Raw genomic sequence first — 25,601 nt, 5'->3', positions numbered from 1 at the left:
AGTATACAGTACTAACACCCAAAATCATGATAAAAAATGATATAAAAAGATCGGATCCTGGCAAATAGCTTACAATACCCTACAAATAACTGCTAATAATAAAATTAATTAATAGAATTCAAAATGTGTAACTGTTAGGTTTCACCAAAGGTGAAGTCCTTCACTTACTGAAGACCACTGATCACACAGTACTCATTGTACTAAAATGTGGCCCTTTGTGTTCATAAAAATGAGACGTCTTCGGAGAACTGTATTTAAAAAAAAAGGAAAACTATGAAATTGCTTATGGCTGACCCTTTATCTGAAGCTGCTACAGCACCTCCTGGGAAAATATATTCTGAGCTAATGTGTAGAGAAGAATATAACATGAACCAGGAGTTCATCATTGCTTTTTGTAATTTCCTTGTTACAGTGACCCATCTCAACTTTCACAAGGGGCTTCGATGTACCTGCTAGATCTCCTTTATCAGTTTTATTTGCTTGCATTGGTTAGCATTGTCCCTGCCTGGTCTCTGACAGACAATGCCAACATATTTCTTCCCATTCATAAATCTGTACAACATTCAGTAAATGATTGCTACTTATTATGCTTCAATAAAGGAAGGCCAGATAAAACAAAGCATTCAAAATCCAAGAGTTAAAAAAACTAGGCATTCTGAATTGGGTGTCCCGACAGTCTCACCTTCAGCTCACTTCCTAGAAGAGTCCCAACTCCATCTTTCCAGTCCATTGCACTGTAAACATCAAAGTCTTGAGCTCCCAGACTCGCAGGCGATTCTCCCATATCTTTTAAAAAAAGTACAGCACCCTGAAAAGCACCATTTGGGAAATGAACAGCCTCTTCCTACAGATCACAACGGGACATGGATCCCTCAGCACAGAAAGGTGAAATCGCACCAATGCCAAGCGCCGCTGTATTCACAAAACTTCTTTCTAGGCCTTATGCAATTAATCGGAAACATGTTTTTAATTTTGCGAAGTAAGACAAAACCTGCAAATAGTGTAGGCTTTACACAATTAAAACGGAACTTAAATAATTTGTTCAGGGAAATGCAGGGATTTTTTTTTACCCAGCCTGTCTCTAGATTTAAATCTAAAATTTTATATTTGTTATGTACAAGGAAATAATGTTTAATTGTTGCTATGTGCCTCCATCACAATCATAGGCTCCTCTATATTCCTCCCACAGTCAAAAGCCAACCTGTTCTGATAAGTCAATTGGCATCTGGGAAAATTGTGTGAGTGCCATGTGATGGACTGGTGTCCCATCCAGGGTGTATCCTGCCTTGTTCCCATTGTTTGCTGCTATAGGCTCTGGCTCCCCTGTCACCCTGAACTGGACAAAGTGCTTACAAAACAGATGGATGGATAAATTGGATTTGTATAGTTTTCTGATGTCACATTTTCATGCTATTTAGTCCTATTCCTTAGGTTAAAATGTAATTCTTCCTTCTTTCGAGGGAAATGAGATGCTGTTTTTTTTAGTATATAATTACGTATATTCAAACCTGTTAATGATGGGTGCAGAATAGCTCATCTAAAAGGACAAAATTACCTAAACGCTGACATTTATACACCGCTAGAGGTCACCGTTGCCCAGGTTAATATAATTCTGCGCTTGAAACTTTCGAGAGCTAATTTAACAATGAAATGACAATGAAAAAATGGAGACAAATTTTCTATATTATAGACCATAATTCATGATACATAAAAGATTGTTTTCATCAAACAGCAATACAATTCATAAGATTATCCATTACTTGTGCGTTACACCTTAAGACTTTATTTAGTAATTTCAGTTATGAAATTTATCATATATACGCTTCATAATATGCGAACAACGTGCTAAAATTTGCTTTAACTATGAAAAAAAATAATACTAACAGAAATATCTGACTAAGCTGAAGTCTTCTATTAGATTTATGTGTTTTCATTAATGGTATTGAAAGAATCTACATTTTCTTCGCGCTTTCCCAAGGCGTTTTATTACAATACGTACAGTATAGGAACAATAACGGCCCATAGATCACGAATTCAACAGACTTCATTTCATTTCACGGTAAAGGTGTGAGATACGTAACGCAAAACCAAAATGAAAAGAATAAAAAAAACTGTCATCACAAAAACTGACAAATATAATAAGATTACTTATGTATTTTATAATTAAGGTAATCATTATTATAATGAACGCATAAGCGAAAGACAAACACTTCATGTTCATGTATTCCTTTTCATCTTGCTGTCAATTTCCTTTCCTCGATATTGGGGATTTTTTTATACTTATTTTTAGATCTCTTCCTCAAATACTTTTTTTCTTTTTTCGGTGTATAAGACACAGTTCAGCGCAAGTTTAATATTAAATTACTTTGTTTCTTTTCACTTGCGAAACTAGGAGCTTCATATTTACCGATGACCATGCCCACGCAAGACGCGTATCATGCAATGAACTGAGGTCCGTAGCTGATAAACACTTTTCTTTTCTCTGATACTATTTAATGTGTTTTTAAAGGCAGTTTCCCAAAATGGCGGAACTGGAATATACTCTATATAATTCTCATCCACAGGCCCGTAGACACGTTGCATTCAAACAAAAAAATATAATTTTACTTACTATAAAGCCTAATGAAAAGAAATGGTGGCTTAAATATTTATCTCTTGCCCTCTTTATCTCTTGCTCCCAGCGCCCAGTTTCTGCTGTTTCTCACCCAGAGGAAGGAATAGCTCTAAAGCTGGCATTATTCTTCAAAGAGTTCAAATAAATCATAAAATTGTCGTCTCCTGCAAAATACAATGGGAGCCAACAATGACTTCCATCGTAAGCAATAATTTTCTGGGCTACTTTTATTGTAATTTTATTGTGTAATTCATTTCATGCTCTATCACACTCAATCCTCTTCCTGGCTAAAATTATTGATGACACGTCCAGTCGATTTGTACTTTATTTCTAAGTTTCAGGCTAATTAAAACGCGGCAAACCTAAAACGAAAGTAAAAGATAGTCCCGTACACCTAACTGTAGGGAAGAATTTGTTGCACAAACATATTGATTTAAAAGTATTGTTGTTTAAATTTGTCTGTTTCTTACCCAAATTCTCTCACGAGTACTGACAAATTGCTCAGACACCATTCAATGCGCATGAGCGGAGAGACGAGCGAGTGCCAGTATAAGAGCTGCAGAATAGCCTATAACACATGATACCGAAGTTTTGCCAGCCTTAAAAAATACGAAATCTGTTCATCTACTTGTAGTTTACTGTTGTTGTCCTTAACAAAGAGACGTCAATACAAATAGTTGTCATTGGATCGCAAACTATGCTGTGCAGATGTAGCACTTGGGAAATCAAATTTCTATTTGTTTCGTTATGAGTAGTAGCGGTTACCATTTTGTTACTCAAAATATACTAGCTTGTAAGTGAGCGGAAATTATTCCCTCTTTAAAATAACCTTTCAGACTAAATCAGATGTTTTGAAATAATTCGTACTATACGTAATCGTCTTTTTTTAAAATAATGACTAATTATTACAACCTAAAGGTATAACTTCAGATATGTCATGCGCTGTACTTTATTGCAGTGTTTCAATCGATTTCTGGATACATCGAAACGAATGAATGAACGCAAGTGAGGCTGTACATAAATAAAAGATTTATTAATGTCGACACGGAAACGTAAAAAAACATCCGTACGAAAGTATTTTTTTACCCCCGAAGTAAAATGTCAACACTAAGAAGCTGAAATACTGTGTCACTTTGATGATGTTAATATAATGTTGATTTACAATATCGAGCGGTGCTTTTTCCGTTGTCTCCGGATTCGATCAAATTAAAACACTTTAGTCATTCTTCATAGCAGGTGCTTAGATATCCTCTTGAGTTCATAACGAACGTGTCTCATATCGATCCAGTATCAATATATTGGCTGTTTCTGTAAACATACTGTACACGAATACAGTATGAATGGTCGGACAAGCGATACAGTATAATTGTGAGGATATAATTATGTAGGATTTTAAACCCCTTCAGAGGAAGATAAACCTGAAAACATTTTCAGCTAAACAAAAAAGAAACATTTTGAAACCAGATAGGGTCTTTAAGATTTACATGCGTTTTCTGTCAGTGCATGTTGTTAAGAGACGAAGTTTTTTTGTGGAAAAGAGACTAAAGATAAAGAGGGCAGACATGTGACTTAGTTAGATGGCTGTTCAGTGTCCCTTATTCAATATTTTGAATCCTGACTTCTCTGTGGTGCCTGGAAAAGGCAGTTTGTTTTAAGGTTGTAAGGTGCACGAGGTGATGGGACATACAGTACAGTGCAGTACTGCAGAAAACACTGCTGTTCGTTAATCTTTCCTCTTTAATCATTCCTAATTTCTTCAATTAGCTAGGTAAAATCAATCACTGCTGTCCTATACTATGGAGCACATCAAAGTATACAGTAGGTCACAGTGTAGATGATGCTGATCACTTTCAGGAGAGTGAGCTACTGTATATAACAGACTCCTGAAAAAGACTCAAAACGATTGTTAATCTTCTCAGTTCTTTAATGGGTCTTTCTGTCCAGCCTAGGCTGTTGAACATGAAGCTGTAGCTGTTTGCACTGTTCCACGGTGACACATACTGTAAAATCAAGTAACCACAGAGACAATCAAGCCACGGACAATATCATCAAGATTTTTGGGAAATACAATATTCTACCTCCGGCTTGCTATTTCTGCCTCATCTACTGGTGGAAAAGCACATTCACTTTTTATTCGGTTACGACTTATTTCCTCTTCTACATAATGGACTCCTGTTACATTCTTGAGTTTTGTTCACGCAGTACAGTCAGCACAAGTGTATGACAGCAGCATTGCACCTAGGACTTGAACATACTATATGACCTTCTCTTTCACAATCCTAACTGCTCCTCCTTACTGCAGCTTATGGTGATTGCTCTGTAGTTTTACAGTATTTGTGCTATTTTATCTCAGTATAATGTGTTATACAGCATATCATATGGAAATTCATAAGTGACGTTTGGTAGGGATTACAAGAAGTCCATCTCACCTAGTTTAAATCGTAATCTTTTCCCAATGTTTGCTTCTTATCACACTCAATTTTTACTTTGAAAGATGTACTGTATTTTGCACTGTGTCTCATGTGTCTCTCCTCTATCCCATTTCCACCTTTTCCAGCTGGTTTAACCCCCTGAAATGGCATCCTGAGTCTTCTACAGTATGTTTATGGCCATGGGGCTGCTCCTTTACCAAGTGGGTAATTATACTATACCAAGTCATTTATTATACTTGAACTACTCAATAAACATTCATAAATCATCTGATTCCTGGGTGACATTATTCCTCATGAAGTATAAATGTTTTAACTCCAACATTATCTGAACTTTGATTTCACTTCTGCTCAGTTCCCAATTCCTCACTGGTTTCTGCTTGAATCTCCTTCCTAAAATATTCTCTGTGATGTGACGATGGTGCTGAGCTCTTATCTGGTGATGTGCATTCAATTCTGCTTTTGATATCACATTGAACATTCATTTTGTGCTGGACTTTGTTCTTCTTCTAAGAAGAAGAAACTCTGCAGAGACGTAATAACATGAGAAAGGTTACTAATGCCAGGAGGCCATTTGACCCATTCTCAACGTTTGGATGCCAATAGCATAAGGAGCCAGGAATTCCATCGAGAAATCCCACAGGCTTAACTTCAATATCTTGGCAAGGGAGCTTGCACCAGGCTCCCATATTCCCCTATGTAAAGGAGTGTCTTCACTTTTCTGTCCAATATGCTCCTAAAGTTAATTTCCACTTGTGTCCCTGGTTCCTTACAATGTTGGTAATCTTGAAGACATACAGTACCCTGTACTGACTTGGTCAATTCCTTTCAGCTTTTTGAACACTTGAATCAAACACTCAGCTCTCTTAATCACTCCAAGTATGACATTCCTTCCAGACCACGATGTAGTCCTTTTTTACCGCATCTAGAATAGCAATATTTTTCTACAGTGTCCAGAATTGAACAAAATATTCAAAGTGAGATCTTAAATTTACATGGTAAATTACATGCCTTTAACTACAGTATATTACCCAGATTTTTACCAGCCATTTTACTATTGCTTTTGCTGTTTTTACTGCACTCTCTAGAATACATAAGTAATGAGTCAACATGAATTCCGAGATATTTTCCATTCATTGCTTCGCTTCTTGTCCATTACCACCTACAATTTTCATTACTTAGACAATACATTATTGCTGTCTGCACAAACCTGCACTTATCCAGTCTGAATTTCTTTTGACAGGTACCTAAACATTCTCCAGATAGTGCCTCACATTATCCAAATAGTACCTCAAAATTGACTTGCATTGTTGAAATTTATTTTCAACTCCACTTACTTTTACATCATCTGCATATTTATCAATGTTACTTCAATATTACTGTTACCACCTACAAATATACCAGAGTCTCGATCATTGATCTGTTTTTATAGATCTCAAATGTCAAAAAGCTTTCATAGAACATCCAGTAAACAGTTTAGCTAATGTATTTGTTAGACATATTCACTGTATTTGCATTTGAAGTGACTAGTTTTAAATAATCACTTAAAAGGCTTCAATCCAGTCATTAACAATTAGATAGGCTGGTGTTTTGTTTTTTTTTGTGTTCATCTGATTCAATTGTATTTGTAGGTCCCATGATCTTTTCAAGCCCAGACATTCCTGTTAAGTTTTATTTTGTATATTTTATCGGTTACACTTCATTTTTTATGCTGTTTCCTGTACTGTAAATTCCTGTTTAGCACTGTGATGCCACTTTTCCTTTTTGCTGCCAAAACCAAATCTAAAACAAAGCCTTATTAACCAAAGATAATTAGAAGTGCTTTCTGCAGCTCACAGTTCATTCTTTTAATCAGCTAGCATATTCCATAACCTCTATAAATGGGTACCTCCAAGTATCCTTTTGAAACATCCTTCGCAGCCTTCTCCTTCAGAACGGCAATTGGCTGCATACAGTGCAGCCAGTGAAGCAACTCAAAAGACTACAATGAGTTGCTTCCTAAACTATCCTATTCCCCTTTTGCATTAATCACCTGAGCTTCATCAGGCTGCATATGGGTCAGCTTGCTTGAATGTCTCAGTGGCAGGCTGGACGAAGAAAGACTTCTCAGACACGCCTTTGTGTCTTCTCATACTTTCCCACTCTTTTATCGTCTCCAGTAGTGCTGGGTGTTGGATTACAAGCCACAGAACAGATATTAAATTAAGACAGAACAGAGTTCAGTCTCCAGTCAATGTCTATCTCTTTGGCATTGACATCCCGATTTCAGCACATTTGGGCTTTTGCAGGTTGCACTTTTGTCTGTCATACTGTGGAGGCTGGAGGATATCCAGCTCCTCAACACCCTACAGACGATAAAGTGCTGTTTAAAAGGGCAAAGCTGCAGCCCTAGCTTGCCTTGGTGTTCTAACCACCAGCCACTGTGGCCCCTCCAGACGGGCGCGGTGGCCTGTCAGGTGTTAGTGATGTCACAGGCACCGATGAATGAGTGTGGGCCACTGTTGCACTGTTGCACTCACGAAATCCAGCACAAACATTTCTCAACAGCCCACTGATATTACACTTTTGACCCCTTATATTTAGTTTCCCTTTTCTGTCACATGCTTGTTCCATGCAGTTATTACCAACGGTAATCGTTACAGTTATATTATCGTGTATGATTATGCATTGAAACTGCTTTTTTAATATGCGTAGTCAGTCCAAAGCCAAAACGTTGTGTCTCTTTTCTTTTCCTTTCAGCATGGAATAAACCTTTACCTGTTCCTTTGTAGCCTACACATGCTGATGCAGCTCCCTACTTGAACTTCTACAACCTAAACTTGCCCACATCCTATGTAAACTGTACATATCACACTTCTGTTTGCTCATTTGCATATGTGTTTTCACATTCAGCATTTGCTCTTATTGGAGTCAGACAATACCCAACACCTGACTCAGGAAGCTATGAAAGTCCAACTATTTTGAAAGCAAAAGCCAAATGAAAGTAGAAAAAACACACACTTTTCATTTTCATCTTTAGAGTTTGCCTTTGCCAGAGACAGACCTTACTGTGGCATGCTCCATGGCTTCTCCTTACTGTATGTGCTGGCATTCAAACAATGTGGTCTTTTAACCAATTAGTGACTTTCCTGCTATCCTACTTAGATGGCAAAACGCACATTCAGACATGGACAATAAGAAGGCTTCACAAGCCAGAAAGGCGGTATACGCCACAGATGTAGAAAAGATCAACTTAACCGTATTCCTCTCCCTTCCATAATCCTGGCCAACGTGCAGTCACCTTGCTACTGTGACATGATTCAATCGACGAGCTACTGTACAAGTCAGTGCTAAATTCCTATCAGAGTACAGAGATGTCTGTCTTTTTTTTAACAACTTTCCCCGCCGGGGATAATAAAGACACTCTCTTTTTCTTCCGCTTGCTTCAAGAGAAACAGAAGCTTCCAGCATCTCAGTAGTCTACAGATTTCAGCCGATCTAAAAGTAAACCCAAATGGGAAAGCGTTATTTTCTCACACATCTGGCAACAGTTGGTCTTGCCATCTTCTGTCTCTTATCTGTTTACAAGTGCCTATATGCACATACAGTGTGAGTCTCCATATTTCCTTCTGTTTCTTTGTGCTATTGAACTGACAGCTCGTCTTCTTAAAGCTCCACAAACCTGTGCCCTCTGACCTGTCTTACATGGTCTTTACCCGTCTTGGCCTCCTAATAATCCCCATCTCTGAACTGGCTTCTGTCGCGGATGTCGGAAGGGACAAACCGTGGAATGGCAGAAGAGCGAAAAGACCCTATGTGTAGCGGCGAGACGGGGGTTAGCCCGGGCTCAGCTGTTCAGGAAATGCTGTATAGAAACCTATGCCCTCAGGTAGCGGACTTGGGGCGACCTAGTGCTAGGCGGGTTTCAGGACATCCGAACGTCAATGCTGAGCCAGTAGCAGAGCAGAAGCAGGAAATAAACAGGCTACACAACAAGACACAACAGAAAAACAAGAATAATCACAGGGAACTAGGAACAGGAGGAAAGTAGAGCACCCTCTAGGTGTACTGGGCATGATAGCTTCATCACTGTTCTCCTCCTCACTGAGAGCTGGTGTTTGGGGAGAGTACTGGAGCACTATGGCTGCCAGCGAATCATCCAGGTGGGGCTGCACATTGGTGATGGTGGAGGGGATCTCCATTACCTGTAAAGCGCTTTGAGTGGAGTGTCCAGAAAATATATACTGTAAGTGTAAGCAATTATTATTATTATTATGTCTATCCTTTCTTTTGCCTTTCTTTCTACTATGCAATGGGAATCCCAAAAGAAGTGAAATTGTAATGAATAAAGATGTTCAGTTACACATGGTGCTATTCTGCATTTTCTCTCACTAGATATGTACAGTACTTTACAGTGCAACATTGTGCGGTTATTTTTTTCATTAAAAAAAATCTTGATATAATGGACTTGACTGCAATTTGTATACAAATATCCTAAAAAGGGATCGAATCACCCTTTTGTGCGGCAGCTCAGAATTATTCTCTCATCTCCATCTCTACACACTTCATGCAAACAACCAGTTGCTTCATGCTTCCAGCTTCTTCTGATCTCTTCGCTCCCCACGGTTCCAGTGCGTCCTTGCTCTCCTGGCCGCTGACATGTGGCCTCCCCTGGGCCGAGCGTACGGCATCATTCAGCCTGAGGTCTGGGCTTTTTGTTCACAGCCCTCTCTTCCTTGCTGCCAGTGCAGCTGTGCTGTCGTTCACTTGCTTGCTGTTGTCCCCGCATCGCTCACACCCTAGGCAGTTGCACTGTCTTGCATCGCTTGCTGTTTCATTGTCGAAATATTCAACCCAACGCCACTGGGGCACCGGCCCTGTCTCTGTTCTTGTCTCCTTCCCCTCGCCTTTCCTGTTTCCAGTGTCTAAGCAGGAGCCCTCTCAGCCACTCCAAGCATCGAGTCCAGGCTTCTCATTCACAGCTCTCGTCTGGTGTCCACATTTCAGCTGTGGCTCAGGCAGAGCTGACAATGGGCATCATTTCTGTAATGACTGTACTTCATCTTTTGACGACAGAACTTTTCACTGGCACCACACACTGTGCTTAGACACTGTGCTCTTTGGGGTTGCTCTAGGAGCCAGAATCTGTTCTCATCTGGAACAGCCATCCCTTCTTACTGACTACACTTCTGCACACAGTGAGCGACTTGCCACTGGTTCCTACACCACCTCCTCAAAATGCAGGTTTAGCACCAAATGTTTTCCAGCCATTCCTTCAATTTACATACTGTAGCATTATTCACTGCTCCTAGAGTAATCCCCCAAATAATTCAAATAACCAGCTGCATAGAATAAAATTCCCAGTTAAGGCATTTAATCTGAAGCACTGCTCCTCTAAAGTCACAGAGTTTTACATCGACTCTAACCCCAGGAGTCCTTAAGCAAGCCCACACTCACCTAGATTCAGGATTCTGCTTTAGTGCTGAATGAATGAGAACATACTGTATTACTAAAGATTTACTTGGCACTTTCCTTTCTGTCTTATGTGTTCCATCCACTATATATCCTCATTCATATTATATTGTTAGTTACCATAATTTAAGAATTCTGCATTGGCATTATGGGGTCTCAGTTGTTATTTTGGGGGTTTCCAGAGTTTCGACCTCATGAATGAGCTGTCATTCTTCTCAGCCAGGCAAGTTTCGTAATAAATCTGTACATTATAGTCACACCTCTTCTCCGTCTTAACTAGGGTTTGACCATACTACTGAATCATTATTTGGATTAGTGAAGGATTTTATTTTCATGATAAGTTTAAAGTCCCTAGTCAACTTTATTGGCTCTGTGCTCTTTGCTGTACATTTAAACTTGTACTGTACCTCAGACTAAAAAACACAAATTTCATTGTCCTTGTAGAAATGTTTACTAAGGCTTAACAATGCTAATGTTTGTGATCAACAACATCATCTTTAACAGGCTTGCCTTACCAAAGTTTCCTTTGTGATTGCATAGCACACTTCATGAACCCCGAGCTTCATCACCTCATGACAAAGTTAGACAGTCATCCCAATGAGTTCAATGGCCTATTTGCATTTTAAAGCAGTTGGCAATGAATTATCAAGTAACAAAAACTGGCAGAACTTGAAACTAAACCAGCTGTTAATATTTTAATAAAAGAATGTGAAATTAAGGTTACAAGCATCATACATTAAAATCTTTTGATATTATTAAGCAGGACATTTCATTTTGACACAGTACATATTGTCGCAGTGTGTTTTTAAATACTGGCAGGTATGAGTGTGGGCAGTGCTTCTGTGCTTTGTTCACCTTGGATTGGCAGATGGCTGTTATCCGTGTAATCCAATAAAGCCTAAAAGAACAGATCCCACTACTGCTGTAATTGCTTACATGAGTTCTACAAAGCGTTTCTAGCAATTAACCATATTTTGTGAAGCTATTTTAGTAAGACAGCATGGTTACATGGCAATCAAGATCAAGATTGCTGACACAAAGGTAAACTTTTTACATTGGCTTATTTTAAAGGCGATTCTAGAAAGGTAACCAAGCAAAAAATAATTGGCCTTGTTTCTCTCCTGTGTTTTAATGCTATTAGTAATTACGATAAGATGAATACAAGTTTTCCATATGCAACGCTCAGCATCTTGAATAATTTCTACACGTGCATACAGCTTTTAAAAAAAATGAAATATTGTTCTCTAAATTTAAAAAAAATGCTTTGAATTTTTAATTGGTTATGTTACTAAAGATAATTACAATTACTATTTTTATATAGGCAGTTAGCAATGTTTGATGCAAGTAATGTAATAATCAGCTACAGTACATACTGTACTAAAATACTTGATGTCATTACTAAAACACCTATGTATGTATGAAATCTTATCATTTAAATTTTTGATAAATAATTCACTGAACAAGAAAAGAAAACTGTTTTCAAAGAAAGCAAGTCTCTATGTAAACACTGCAGTACTGAAGTTTTTTTCAGTATTTAAGATTTTATTATTAAGGAAACGGATACACAAAAGACGCTGGCTGTTTCAGGTCATGCACTATTCTATCAGGGATTTAGTGAACATCAGAATTTTTCATGTTATGATAACTAAGAAAACGGTTCCAAAAGGAAGCAATGTCCCACTGCATTTATTGAATTATTTGATAAACATTTTATAGTAAAAAAATAAAATACATGTTAATTGTGCTTTTTATCATTTTAAAAGTTATTGTTTCCTTAAGTATTGTAATTACTATACAGTATGTGAAGTCAGTGAAATGCAGCTAACCTTACTACGAGCTATGTTGCATGCTGTAGATAAATGTTTCTGCTCCTCTGTTGGTACAGTAGCCAACAAATGTGTGCAAGGCAAAATATGTTCCTAAAAACATGTTCATACTCAATTTCGGACTAAGAAATTGAGTCTTTGCTACCCTAATCTTTGTTTCTGTTATTGGTTTATGTTCAGTTTAGACCAGAGTTAATGTATTAAAATATCAATTTAGTGTTAAATGCTACTTGTATATAGAACACAGTATATACGTTTAATACTATCAACTTGTCATATTAGCCTGTAGGTTACATTTTATTACTATACTACATTACTGTAAGTTAAACTAAATTTTATTTTCAAAATATTTTTTCAGACTGTTGTCCTGAATCTGCTGATGTGTTTGGTGACATTCTATACAGTATTTTACATTACTGTCAGTCTGTGCATTGGTGTGCTCAGGTAAGGCTGAAAGAAGAAACCGCATTCATTTAAAAAACTGTCCTTCTTCCAATAAATGTTCTGCTCTTTTCCCTGACTGCACTGAGATGCACAACAAGATGTTGCTTCCAGTTAAAGGCAACTGTGTATTATAGCTTCAAACATTGTTATTAGATTAAATATAAATTATTTTTTATACACTCAACACAACACACTACAATCTACACACACTCTACACTACACTGTACAAAAAATACAAAATTAAAGGAAACAATAACAGAAAGTATGAACCTCTATTGACAAGGTGCTATTGTGAATACTGAAAAACAAACTAACAAAAATATTATAAACTTAAAATTCTTCTTACATGACTTGCTTAATCATCCATATAATTCTTCTGTTTTTCTGAAGTAAATGAAAAGGTTAATTTGCATTTTTTTTACTTGAATACTTTTGCTTTTGGATGTAAATTTTCCGAGTTAATTGGTTGCAGCATCTTTTTATTCTTCCTAAACGAATTTACACTTCTTCAAAATTACATATTAAAATGAAATTGTGCTACATTAGTGGTGTACACAACTAGAAAATGTTTACATGTTTTAATCTCTATGTATATTTACTTTAGGGTGGAAGATACTGATAGCCTCTTGGCACCTTTTGATTATAAAACAAAGCCTTCATGGACAAACAAAAAATATTTAGGTAAGTTTCACAAAGCCATATTTAGTTGAGGCTTTACAATATAAACAAGATGCGAATAACATATCTGTTTCAATTCATCTTTTAAAAAGGTAAAAGTTAATATTTGTTATTGAATTCATGAAAAATGTACAGTGCATTTGAATAATTGTAGTGCTGTCTGTATAGCATAATTATACATGTAGTAGATATTCGATATTCGATATTTTTCTTCACATTCTGTTTAGTAAATAAAATAATTTACCAGTGGCTTTGGGATTCGTTAACATCCTATTAAATAAAACTAAATTTCTTTAGCTTTACTTTCAGCAGTTGGTGGGTAAAGTGGCCTAGGTTTAACAAATTTCTTCACCTCCTGATAGTGGTACACCCAAGAGACCTGTTTTTTTAAACTTCATTCCACATTGGTTTGGGTAATGAATATAAAATATTGTAACAATATCCCTTTTCAATACTCGTAACTCATCAACGAGGGTTGGTTATATTATGATTATATAACGATATTTCGATTTCTTTGGCATTAAGTGGAATTGAGAGTACATGACACCCCACCGGATGGGATTCAAGTCCATTGCAGGATTACCTCCGGCAGATCTTTCTCTCTCTTGGAATTTTCTCCAAGAATATCCTCCAATTTGAACTGCCCCCACACGCAATTATACATGATTATAGCACAATGATTGCAATTTGTGATTACAATTTGAATATTTGAATAAATAATGACATAACAATAAATTCCAGGGATCATCCCAAAGGCACAGGTCTTAGAAGGATCACTGCCTTTTGTTACATAGAATACATACAGTACAGTGAATTTTAGGTTTTTCCATTATGTTTTATATCATGACATACAGTAATACAATTCCTAATCTAACATGATCTTAGTTCAACACACAACAGTTCTTGTGAACAGAAAACATAAGGTTATGCTTCAAACCACCTGGAAACATCCAGCTCAAACTATTTGTCAACTGAAACTCATCAACAACGCAAAGCCTTTTTTAAAATTTCTAAAGAGGAAATGAGGGGCCAGATCAGGGCTGTATGGTGAATGACTCATCTTACCATCTTTATTCAAAACCACACATGTATGAGGAGATACATGTCTTCAGCCAGTTTTCCACAGCGGTTTTCTCATTGTGTAAAGATTCAAGGTGTTACAATAATTCTTTGCGATACCAGGTATCCTGTTGTGTGGCAGGTATTTCAAAAGCAGGAAGTTTTCATTTTCTCAAAGATGTACTGTACTAGTAATACTTTCTCCATTGATTAGTGAATATATTTATTGGGGGAAGGTACTGTATGTAACCTTTTATGCTTCAATAGTTGCTATTTTGTTCCAGTTTGGTATTGATGATAATACCAGATCCATATTGGAATCATCACTGGTACAAGTCTTTTTAAAAATATTTATGTGCGTCATGTTGATGTTGATCTTGACAAATTTCAAATCAAGTATGCTTTTGAGCAGATTCTCTTGGACAAAAGGCAACAGAGGTTCCCTTGGACATGTCAAGGACTTCATGAAGGCTTGCAAATCTTATACCTTCTGATACCCCTTATTATATAAACACTAGTAGACACTTTCACTCAGGAATGACTATCATTTTTGATATCATTACCTGGCCTACCTTTAATACATCTCTTTAGGAGATTTTTTCTTCTTTAGTGAAGTATTTAATTCATGAATGTAATCCTATCTTTTGAACCCAGTATTGTGTCCATTAATACTTCTTCTAAACACACTGATAAAAGTCTGATTATGGTAGGATACATTAGTAGCGTAGAAAGGTTTATTGCAAAATGCACATGTACATTGGAATTCTTATTCATGTTGATCTTTCGGGACACTGTACACTGTACAGACATAGACACAGTATGACAGACAACACCACACAATGTAGACAGTACATTACAAACATAATACATGATAACAACAATAAGAGAAGAAAAACATGGTAGACCCTGCAAAAAGTGCATAATGCAGAGATGCATTGATTTCTGAGGCACTGCAGTTAGTTGTTGAGGATGCGTACGGCAGTAGGGTAGAAGCTGCTCTTGAGGCTAGTGGTCCGTGCTTTAATAGTTTGGTACCGCTTGCCAGAGCCCAGGGGGAGAACAGTCTGTGGCCGGGATGGTTGGGATCCTGAATGATGGATTGGGCTTTATTGAGACAGCAGATGGTATGAATCTCACCGATTGATGGTAAATCACATCCTGTAATCCTCTGTGCTGTTGCCACAACCCTTTGTAGTGCATCTCTGTCATGCATGGTAGTACTGCTGTGATACACACAGTACAGTGATGCCACTAGTGAGAACACATTCTATGGTGCTGCGTTAAAAGTTCATGAGATGCTGCTTCCCCATACCTCTTTTTTTTAAACACTGGAGAAAGTGCAGGTGCTGTTGTGCCTTCTTCAGACTGGCTACAGTGTTGTGAGACCAAGCCAAGTCAGTGGAGATCTGCAGTCTGAGGAACCTGAAGCACCTGAGAGTTTCTACTGCTGTGGGGCAGGACTCTCTCTGGGTCTCCTGAAGTCCACAAAGAGTTCTTTTGTCTTGTTGATAATCAGGGCCAGGTTGTTGTCAAGGCACCATCTTGTAAGATGCTCCTCCTCACTCCTATCTGTGGACTCGTCATTGTTGCTGATCAGCCCAATAATGGTGCAAACTCTGAAAACTTTCGGGGTAGTGTTGTGGCTCTGTGGCTAAGGATCTGCACTTGTGGCTAGAAGGTTGCTGGTTCATATCCTGTGGCCAGCAGAGGAGTCCTACTCTGTTGGGCCCCTGAGCAAGGCCCTTAACCCCAGCTATGTCAGGGGTGCTGTATAAATGGCTGACCCTGTGCTCTGACCCCAACCTTCTCTCTCTGTCTGTGTGTCTCATGGAGAGCAAGCTGGGGTATGCTAAATTACTAATACAAGAAGTTGTATATGGCCAATAAAGTGATCTTATCTTAAACTTAATAATGTTGGTTGCTGTTGTAAGTGGCTGTACAGTCATAGGTGAACAAGGAGTACAGCCTAGGACTGAAACAGCAGCCTTGTGGAGCTCCAGTGTCTAGGATCACTGTAGAGCAGATATTGTTGCCAATTTTCATCACCTGAGGTGTGCCCATCAGGAAATCCAGTATCCAGTTGCAGTTAAATAATAGTTTTGGGATCAGCTTGGCGGGAACAATTGTGTTAAAGCCCAATCTGTAATCTATACACAGCATCAACATAGGTGTTCCATCTGTCTAAATCTCCTAGGGCAATATGTAGTGCTAGGGATACTTTTTACACAAAAAACAAGACATAACACGTAAATAAACAACATAAACAAGAGAGCTACACATGAGATGTTGAGATCCCACTAACACTTCCTGTATCCCGCTTCTGAGACTAAGTGAAAAACAATAATTTGTCTTAAAATTCCAGTATACACTGTAATTCACATATAAATGAGATATAATAGGATGTACAGTTAATACTCATTGTTTCATTGGCTACTCCTAGAAATTGAGGATAATTTTCTCCACTTTTGATTAAGAGACATCGATGTATCTTTGAAATATTTTTTCTGTCCTCCACTGGTGTGACTGCCTTGGCTCACCTTGAAAAAGGCTTCAATCCTTAGGAGAGTTCATCAGTGTTGGTGTGTCTCTTCTCCTACTGGATATATAGAATCTTTTGCAACTGTGTTGATGATAGCACATACTGTACAGTAGGACTCTAGTCCTTTTAAGCAGACAATTGAATTTTTTCACAAAATTTCATTGTTTTGGAGCAACAGCATCAGCCTTGATTTGCAGGCAGCATAAGAATTTTAAGATGCCAAGACATCTCTAAACAGTTCCACAAATAGGAACTGTTCCCCACTCCAATCTTGACCTCCCTAACCAGAATGATGACAGACAAGACACAACGCAGGCAAAAAGGAACAGACAAACAGAAGCACTAACATACTGTAGAATGCAAGGCACAGACACATTTGATAAACGACGGAACTGTAGCCAAATAAATGGTTACAACAAAGTCCTTAATCTTATGCATCTCTCATTCAAATCCATTTTACATAATCCTATACTATGCATGTTTGATATAATACATATTTTTATTAATATTGTAGCGTGAGTTTTTTTACACGTTACTATATATGTGGGGCTGGGACCCAAAGGAGCTACTGGTAAAGCCACCATTTGCCCTCATCACCCATCTGGAACCGACTGCAGCTTCCAGTTCTGGGGTCCGGGTTGCGCCAGTCCAGCCCCAGGGTGTTTCCCTCGAAAGCGTTAGATGAGGTTAGGCGGGGGAAAGAAGGCTGCCGCAATGTGTTCCTTCTGAAGCATAACTACTGTAGTTCATGAGGTCTGCACTAGTTTGTCTGCTTTTCAGTACGAAAATGGTGTCTGTGTTTATAATATGTACAGTAAAGGAATCTAGCAGCTTTATTTTAAGTAGAAATGTGGCTGGTTCTTAAAAGACTGAATAACAACGATTAGGATTTGAAATTGTACAGCGCTATGCAATGTCAATTTTACAGCATGATTTGTTGAGAACATATTTTTTCTGCAGGCTGACTTCTGGCTCTTTCATTCACAGTGAATGTCATTTCCTTGGAGGTCACCTGCTTGTTGAGTGGCTTGATGTTTGCTTGGATAGTCGAGGAGTGGGTATGGGACTATGCTATCACGGTCATCCTTGTACACGTTGGCCTGACAACTGGAGGTAAGAAAATCCAAGAAATCAACACAAACAAAATATGTATAAATAAATATTATAAATATAAAAATAAATATAATATGTTTTAATGCATTTAAAAATAAATATAATTAATATAACTCTAATTAATTATCAGCACAATGGTTAGCATTGCCACACAGCAATGGGGCTCTGGGTTCAAGTCCCAGCCTGGGGTGCTGTCTGGGAGGCGTTTGTATGCTCTCCCCATGTTCGTGGGAACAAAGACACACTGGTATTGTAGGTGAATTGGCTTCTGCGAAAAATGGCCCTGGTGTGAGTGTGTGTGCCTGTGTGTGCCCTGTAATGGACTGGCATCCTGTCTTGCGCCCGTTGCTTGCTAGGATAGGCTCCAGCTCCCCCGCAACCCTGAATGAAATAAAATGGTTTAAAAAATCGATGGGTATGATTCTTAGGACTTCACAACTGCAGAAGCACACTTATTAATATGATTAAAAGCAGTTTGCCATTGTTTAATGAACTTTTAGGTGTTGACATTTTAGTTTAAATCCAGCTTTTCTACATCATTACATAATAGATTCACATTGTAGTCCTAGAGCACAAAAATGTGTTTTTCTCATGGACAACTGTAAGTTTAGTTTACAGTTTAGGGACTTCTGAAAAACAAAAATGGACTAATTTCACTGGTAAACATATTTCAAAAGTATTTATGCAAGTTTAAATGGCCATTTAAGACAATAATGAGCTGATTGAGCTTGTTAAGAGCTGGTTTGGAAAGAAAACCTATAGAAACACCAGACTTCCAGGTCAAGGGCTGCCACTGCAATCACTGCTAATGAGTCAGTTCTAAAAGTTCCAAAGTCAGCCTTACTCCAAACTGCAAGAAGTATTAAGGCAACATTGCATTTTTAACACGTTATCACCTGTTTCATTAAATGGGAAAGACTGTGTCTTTTCACTATTCTCTTTAAAGGCTGAGTGTACTGTATAGCCCGGGTCCAGCAGAGATTTAAACCTGTGGCACTAGTTTCAAAGGCAAGTGAATTGCATAATCTTCAACAGGTTCCTCAGCCTGGGCTGTAACACACTTAACCTCTGTTTGGAACTATTTAATTAGAGATTGCCAAATCCACGAGCACTTTGAGATTTCTCTCCAATAAATCCATTCTGAAGCAACACTACCACTAGAATCAAGGACACAGAGGATCCTCACAGAGTGTAAGGATAGTACAGAGTAGAGGGAATAAGGAGACAGAGTATTTCCGTGAGAAGCAAAAGATACTGTATATGAATGCAAACACCAGTAGAACTGGCTAATGTTATATTTTTATTTACAGTAATGTCTGATTTCCCATCAACAGAGCCTTGGTGGATTGCCTTAGGTAATGTAGAACTTTATTCATTGAAACTTTAAGATTTGCAGAACAAACAATACAGTACAGTATATCACATCAGAGCCATTTGTGGGTCATCATGTTAAATTCACCTTCAGATTTACTGGAATAATGTAAATGAATTACAGTACAAGCTGAATCCTAGAATGATATTGGTAAACCAAATGCATGGTAATAAAAATATGCTGCTTTTCATTAGAGGACTTGTGAAAATTCTCCTTATCCATTTTAGAAATAGATTTAAGTTATAAATAGATTTTCAAAATACAGAATTACTGTAAAAGTTAATTACTGTATAGCAAGTGCAGTGTTTTTTTTTCTTGAGCTTAATCTTAACCATAGTACTACACACTGTGCAGATATATCCTGTTTTATTTTAATAATTGTGTAATAAAATTCTGAATTACAGCCGTTTGTATTATTATTCAAGGACAGATTTTTTTGTGTGTTTTTTGTTTTTCAGCAAGATAGTTCACGAAGTCGCATGAACTAACACTGCGTTCTGACATAACATAAACTACCCTAACAAGCCACAAATCAATTGAATCGCCTCTGTCTGTGTACAATACTAATTGTACACAGGATTTCAGAATAAATCCAGCTATCTCTATAAGGTCCCTCTATCAGTTAGTGAATGTCAAGCAAAGATTCGACCAACTCAAGTTTTCAGTAGAAGGTCATCTATACTCAGTGAGCCTCATAATCTTTGGAATGTATTACATTCTGCTTAGGGTTTGTTAAATGGCATGGATGACATGGAGCACAGAACATAATTACTTTTAATGATTGAGCTATATTTTCAGAAAACATTGTGGCGATTCAGCCCCAACCTGGTTGGGCAGAGACAGGGAGCTGAAGGCAGTGTGCCAAGAGGAGCCCCTTATACTGGACATCGAGGGTACTGTGGGGGACAGAAAGCTGCTACAGTACTTAAGTTCTTACAGAACTGTCCAGCACGAAGGTATCAATGTTGGCATTGCAGAAAAAACAACAATTTTGACAGAGTCTGTCATTCTGCAACTGCTTCTTAACCATGATAGCCTCCACACTCGCCTTCTTCCGCTATACCCACTACAATCCACACAGTGCTCTCAGCATCCAGAGCATTCAAAACGCGCACTGCTGAGCTGGACAACATGTGCATTCCTCTGCTACTGGACACTGGGGCTGCAGTCTCAATCCTGAACCTCTCGACAGTGCAGCAGTGTTTCTCTTACCTGGCCATCCACGCACCATCTACCACCCTGTGTGGCTACACCAGTTCTAAGATTGATGTTGTGGGCTCTGTCAGTTTACTGGTGTGCTTTGGTCCAAGGCTTCACTGCATCCCACTGGCCCTCCATGATGGAGTCACTGTGGAGCTCCAGAGACTCCTGAAAGCTGGCATTATTTAACTGGTCAATGCCTCCCATTGAGTATCCCATGCGGTAGTTGTCAGGAAAAAATCAGGGGCCCTGTGAATCTGTGTGGACCAAAGGGTAGTGAACAAATCCATTATAGTGGACAAGTACCCCCTCCTTAAAGTGGAGGAGCTCACCACACAATTCTTTGACTTCATTGTCTTCTTGAAACTTAATCTCCAACAGAGTTACCTTCAGGTTCCTCTCCACCCTGACAGCCGGAACCTCACAGATTTCATCACACACGTCTTTCACTACACAAGGGTACCTTTCAGAATGAGTTCTGCCCCTTGTCCACTATCCTTTCAGGAATACCAAGTCATCTACCTAGCCAGGTGATATTGTGGTCCATGGCTCAACTGCTGTTAGATGAACACTCCTGCAAAGTGTTTGAGGTGCAGAGTCTACCCTCAGTAGTGAGAAATGTGTCTTTAGCCCAATGCTCATTGAGTTTGTAGGTCTCTGTTTAACAGCATCTGCCCTCACCCCACTGTACTCTACATTGAGGCCATTCTGAACATCCCAACATCTACCACACAATGGCTCACGTTGCTTCCTTCCTGGCAATGACTGCTTATTACCTGAAGTTCCTACCACACTACCCAGCCACTGCAAATCTGCTGCAGAAGGATGCACCCTGGGCCTGGACGCCTGGCTGCTCCAAAGCTGTCATGAAGGCCCATCTTACCTACCCAATCATCCTGGTGCAATTTAATCTCTCTAGACCCACCCTCATCACATGACGCCTCCAGCAAAGCTCTGGGAACGGGGCTGTCCCAGCTTCACAATGGTGTGGAGCAGCTAATCACTTTTGTCTCCCAGGCTCTCAGCATTACAAAACAGAAGTACTCAGTGGGTGAGCAAGAGACCATTGGGCTGCATCTGAGTATGAGAAAGGTAGCATATGTACTTGTACAGCCATGCATTCATGCTGCGGACAGACCGCTTAGAGCACTGCTCTCCACATCATCCATGAGCCACTGGCCACTGAAGCACCACCCCTGGTTCACAGGGATCACCAGTACAATTTTTCCCTGCAGTTCACTCCTAGATGCCACAATGTAGTAGCAGATGTGCAATCCCTCTCATTCCCAACACGACTGGCAACTCTGACCCAGACACCCTTGAGCCTAACCAAATGCTCCATATCCCACTCCAAGTCGTAGTCTCTCTCCAGGAGCTTCATCAGCTCTCAGACCAGGACCCATTGCTTTCCTAGTTTCTCATCTTCATATGCTCGGGATGGCCCCTCAAAGTCCCTGCTGAGCTAAGCCCCTTCCATTGTGTTAAAGATGAGCTCTCCGGGAATGAATCCTGTGTTGCCCAGGGGAATGTAGCTGTTATTCCTGCCTGCCTTCAGGTGCGAGTGTTAAAGTTGGCACATGACGGCCATTTGGGAATAGCGAATTTCAAACAATGGTGCCGGGATCCGGTGTGGTGGCCAGAAATTAACAGAGACATCGAAGCACTCATCAGGAACTGTGAAATCTGCCTCCTAAGTGGAAAAACAGGAGGCTATACTACCTCTCCAGCCCCTCGGCTGGCAGACCAAGCCCTGGGATAATCTCCAGCTGGACATCTGTGGGGAGATAAACAGTGTCCTACTCCATCAGTGTTTCCTCATAGTGTTTTATGATTTACACTCCTAATGGCTTGATGTGGTCACTGACTTCCTGGATTCCCTCTCTGCCTGCTGGGGAACCACCATCGAACCACCATCACCACCGACAGTGGGCCGCAGTTTGTGTCTGCTGAGTTTCAGTCCTCTTTGGCTTCTCAACCACTCTCCTCCTCACCCTGCCCCACTACAGGGCCACACAGCATGCCATGCCTGGCAGCTCACCAGCCGCCTTAATGCTAGGATATGAACTACATCTTCTGTCACGCACTCCCTCAGCTTAGTGGCAGAAAGCCAGCAATGGATGAAGACACATTATGATAAATCACACAGGGTAAAACTACTTTGCATGCTATCTTGGAGAGCACAAGCTCTAGTTATTTTAGTCTTCCGCCATGCAGGTCACAGAGCAACTAGGCCCAGCTACCCTCAGCCTCTCTGACAGGTCACGATGGCACTCCAGTCACCTCCACAAGGTGGCAGCACCTACATGACCTGGCACTGAAGCCGATTCCATTTCTGCTGGATGATGCGGCTTCAGTGCCCATGGGTCCTCCTCTCTGACCAACTAGAGTCTGGTCTCCACTAGACTGGAAGAGTTGTGTTTTTCAGTTTTCTGGAGGGGAGTTGTATGTCAGTATACAGTCTTAGTTCATGTGTCATTGTTGTGCTAATGTGTATGTACAGTACCACGTTACTGTACTCAGGGAGTCTTGATGGCCCATTTCTCTCCCATGGCAGTTCTGTAAAATGCACAATAAATGGCAGATGTGTGCCAAAATTATTATTATTATTATTATTATTATTATTATTATTATTAACAGTTTTGTGTACCTCAGATAGTATGAAACCTCTGGTTCACGTACTGTACATGGTACAGAATGGATAGTTTTTTTAAACAACTTAACTTGTTGTTTAACTTTTCAAATCTTGCCAAAAAAGATAAGGTCAACATAAAACATGAAAAGAAATGGCCAATGATGATGAGTGACCAATACTACTTAAACAAGAACTTTGGTGGATCGTTAACTCCATTATGACTTTAATCTGATCAATTCGTCAGAAGAGACAAGTACAACAAAACATTACTGAAGCTGCTGGAAGGAGGTGGAGCAATAAGCAAAGTCACTGTGGATTTATACTTTGCCTAAAAGGAGAATGGTGTTATCACTTTTCCAAATGAGACACCAATTATTTAACAATGATCACATGCACTGTATGTATTTTAAATGTGTTTTGCTAATTTGTTTTTTTTTTGTGTATTTTTCATTTTTTAGGTGCTGGCTTGTTAGTAATGATTTTTGGAGGACAGCTTCTTGCATACAAGCTTTACAAGAACAATTTCATTTATCCTGATCTTGAAAATTTCTAGCAATGTTTTTATGTTTTTTTTTATATTATTTGTTGTTATTTATTTTTTTGGATGTGTAATTCATAAAAAAGTATGATGCCCATGGCATGACACAGGGACTTGGTATCTGCATGTATTTTTGTTGTGCGTGTATTGTATGTTTTTTTTAATGTTGTTAAAAATTATGCAGAACTATCTAAGCTTTCCGTCTTCCTAACATCTAAAGTCTAATGTTCTAATCACAAAATGGGAGGATAACAAAAATAGTATTCATGAACACATACCAAGGCCCAAGCAAACCCACCAGCTGACAGGGATCTTTTGATTTGTCTCCTAGAAGGACTTTTCACAGTGTCGATGAATTTTCATTGCTGGTGACGAGGTGCTTTATTTATTTGACTTTTAACTTACAGTAAATTAAAAAACAGTGCAACAAAAGCATACCAAAAGTTCCAGATGTCATGCCCAAAACACTGAAACTGTGGAATGTTATTTGCTTGATATCAAGCAACTTTAAAACATTTAACTATATTTCTAAAACTGTTGCTATTACTCTCTGACAACAGCTACTGAACCTGTTATTTTCTTTCTTAGCACTATAACACTACTGGACATGATACTGTATATTTAGATCTCCATAAATATTTTGATAAGATTGCTCAGAAAAGATTAATTCTCAAATTAAAAGCCAAAATAATCTACATTTATATATATATATTATAAAATGTATGGATTAAGAACTGATTATAGCATAGAGAACATTATTTTAAGAGGCATATCCTCCAATCAGGTAGTTTCACAGGCCTGTGTTTCAGGCCTGTTGCTCTTCATTGATCTTCTGCAAGGATTTACATTCTTGCACAAATAGAAAACTAGTCTATGTTGCAGATTATGCAAACATACAGTAAGGGGATTGGTAAACATAGCAAACGGCAAGGGAATTAATGAAAACTCACTGAAAACCATGGACTGGGCAGACACTTTTCAAATTAAATTTAGGTCCAAAGTAATCCAGACAAGAAGAAGTAATGTGGATTGTACAAGTCACTTGGGTGATTCTAAGATGCTGGAAGCTACACATGTAGAAGATGTAGATTAGTGTACTGTGTGTCCTTATCAAGACAGTGTGGGTAAGCCATATAAAAAGGAAACGGAATTCTTGGATGTACAGTATAGCAGGGTACTGTATTTAAGTACATGGAAGGTACTGTAAGATCAGGATTCATAACACACTATGACCTTATTTAGAATGTATTTTTTTAAGTTTCGGTCAATATCTACCACATAACCAATATTATAGCATAAAGAGTTAAAAGAGGAGCAACAAGAAAAATGACTGGTCTCAGGGGAATGTCATACAGTATATAGACAGCTAATGAGCTGTTAAGTGTTCAGCTCATTATGTGGCGACTAAGAGGAGAGTTGATCCAAACACGTAAAATCCTGAGGGGTAGAGATAAGGTCAGCTCCTGGGGCTGTTTGGTCTCGGAACTGAAACAAGGACACGTGGTAGCAACTGCAAACTGAAGAGGGAATTCATTTAAGATGGACGATAGGAAATGTTTCCTTGCACAAAACCCCATGTGTATAATGAACAGCCCTTCAAAGCCTAGTAACTGACACCCATTCTCTCCTTCAAGAGACACCACCACTTCTTATGTTCTTATGACATTACATTAACCCAATTAACCCAATCCAAAAAATAATATTAA

At 38.8% G+C, this 25,601-nt stretch overlaps 2 protein-coding genes across 3 annotated transcripts in view; one reads left to right on the top strand and one right to left on the bottom strand.

Moving 5' to 3' along the window:
• Positions 1–3,154, bottom strand: part of l3mbtl3 (L3MBTL histone methyl-lysine binding protein 3) — a 64,509-nt gene extending 61,355 nt beyond the window's left edge. The window contains exons 1-2 of one of the 2 annotated variants that reach the window (XM_088909580.1): positions 3,085–3,154; positions 683–786 (exon numbers count right to left, since the gene is read on the bottom strand). In XM_088909580.1, the coding sequence (XP_088765706.1) occupies positions 683–784 (102 nt within the window). In that variant the 5' untranslated portion in view covers positions 785–786; positions 3,085–3,154. Of the gene's footprint in view, positions 1–682; positions 809–3,084 lie in introns of both variants that reach the window. The other variant, XM_088909581.1, reaches the window with a different exon arrangement.
• An 8,333-nt stretch (positions 3,155–11,487) lies between these two features.
• tmem244 (transmembrane protein 244) lies at positions 11,488–23,910 on the top strand. The gene is made up of 6 exons (XM_088909558.1): positions 11,488–11,535; positions 12,679–12,764; positions 13,369–13,445; positions 18,028–18,153; positions 19,464–19,508; positions 23,816–23,910. Exons 1-6 carry the CDS (start codon positions 11,503–11,505, stop codon positions 23,908–23,910), a joined length of 462 nt encoding a protein of 153 aa, XP_088765684.1. The 5' UTR covers positions 11,488–11,502.
• The last annotated feature ends 1,691 nt before the right edge of the window (positions 23,911–25,601 follow it).

This window comes from Atractosteus spatula, chromosome 2, assembly GCF_055471065.1.
Source record: "Atractosteus spatula isolate fAtrSpa1 chromosome 2, fAtrSpa1.hap1, whole genome shotgun sequence".
Classification (NCBI taxonomy): Eukaryota; Metazoa; Chordata; class Actinopteri; order Semionotiformes; family Lepisosteidae; genus Atractosteus; species Atractosteus spatula.
This window is presented reverse-complemented; position numbering and strand designations above follow the sequence as displayed.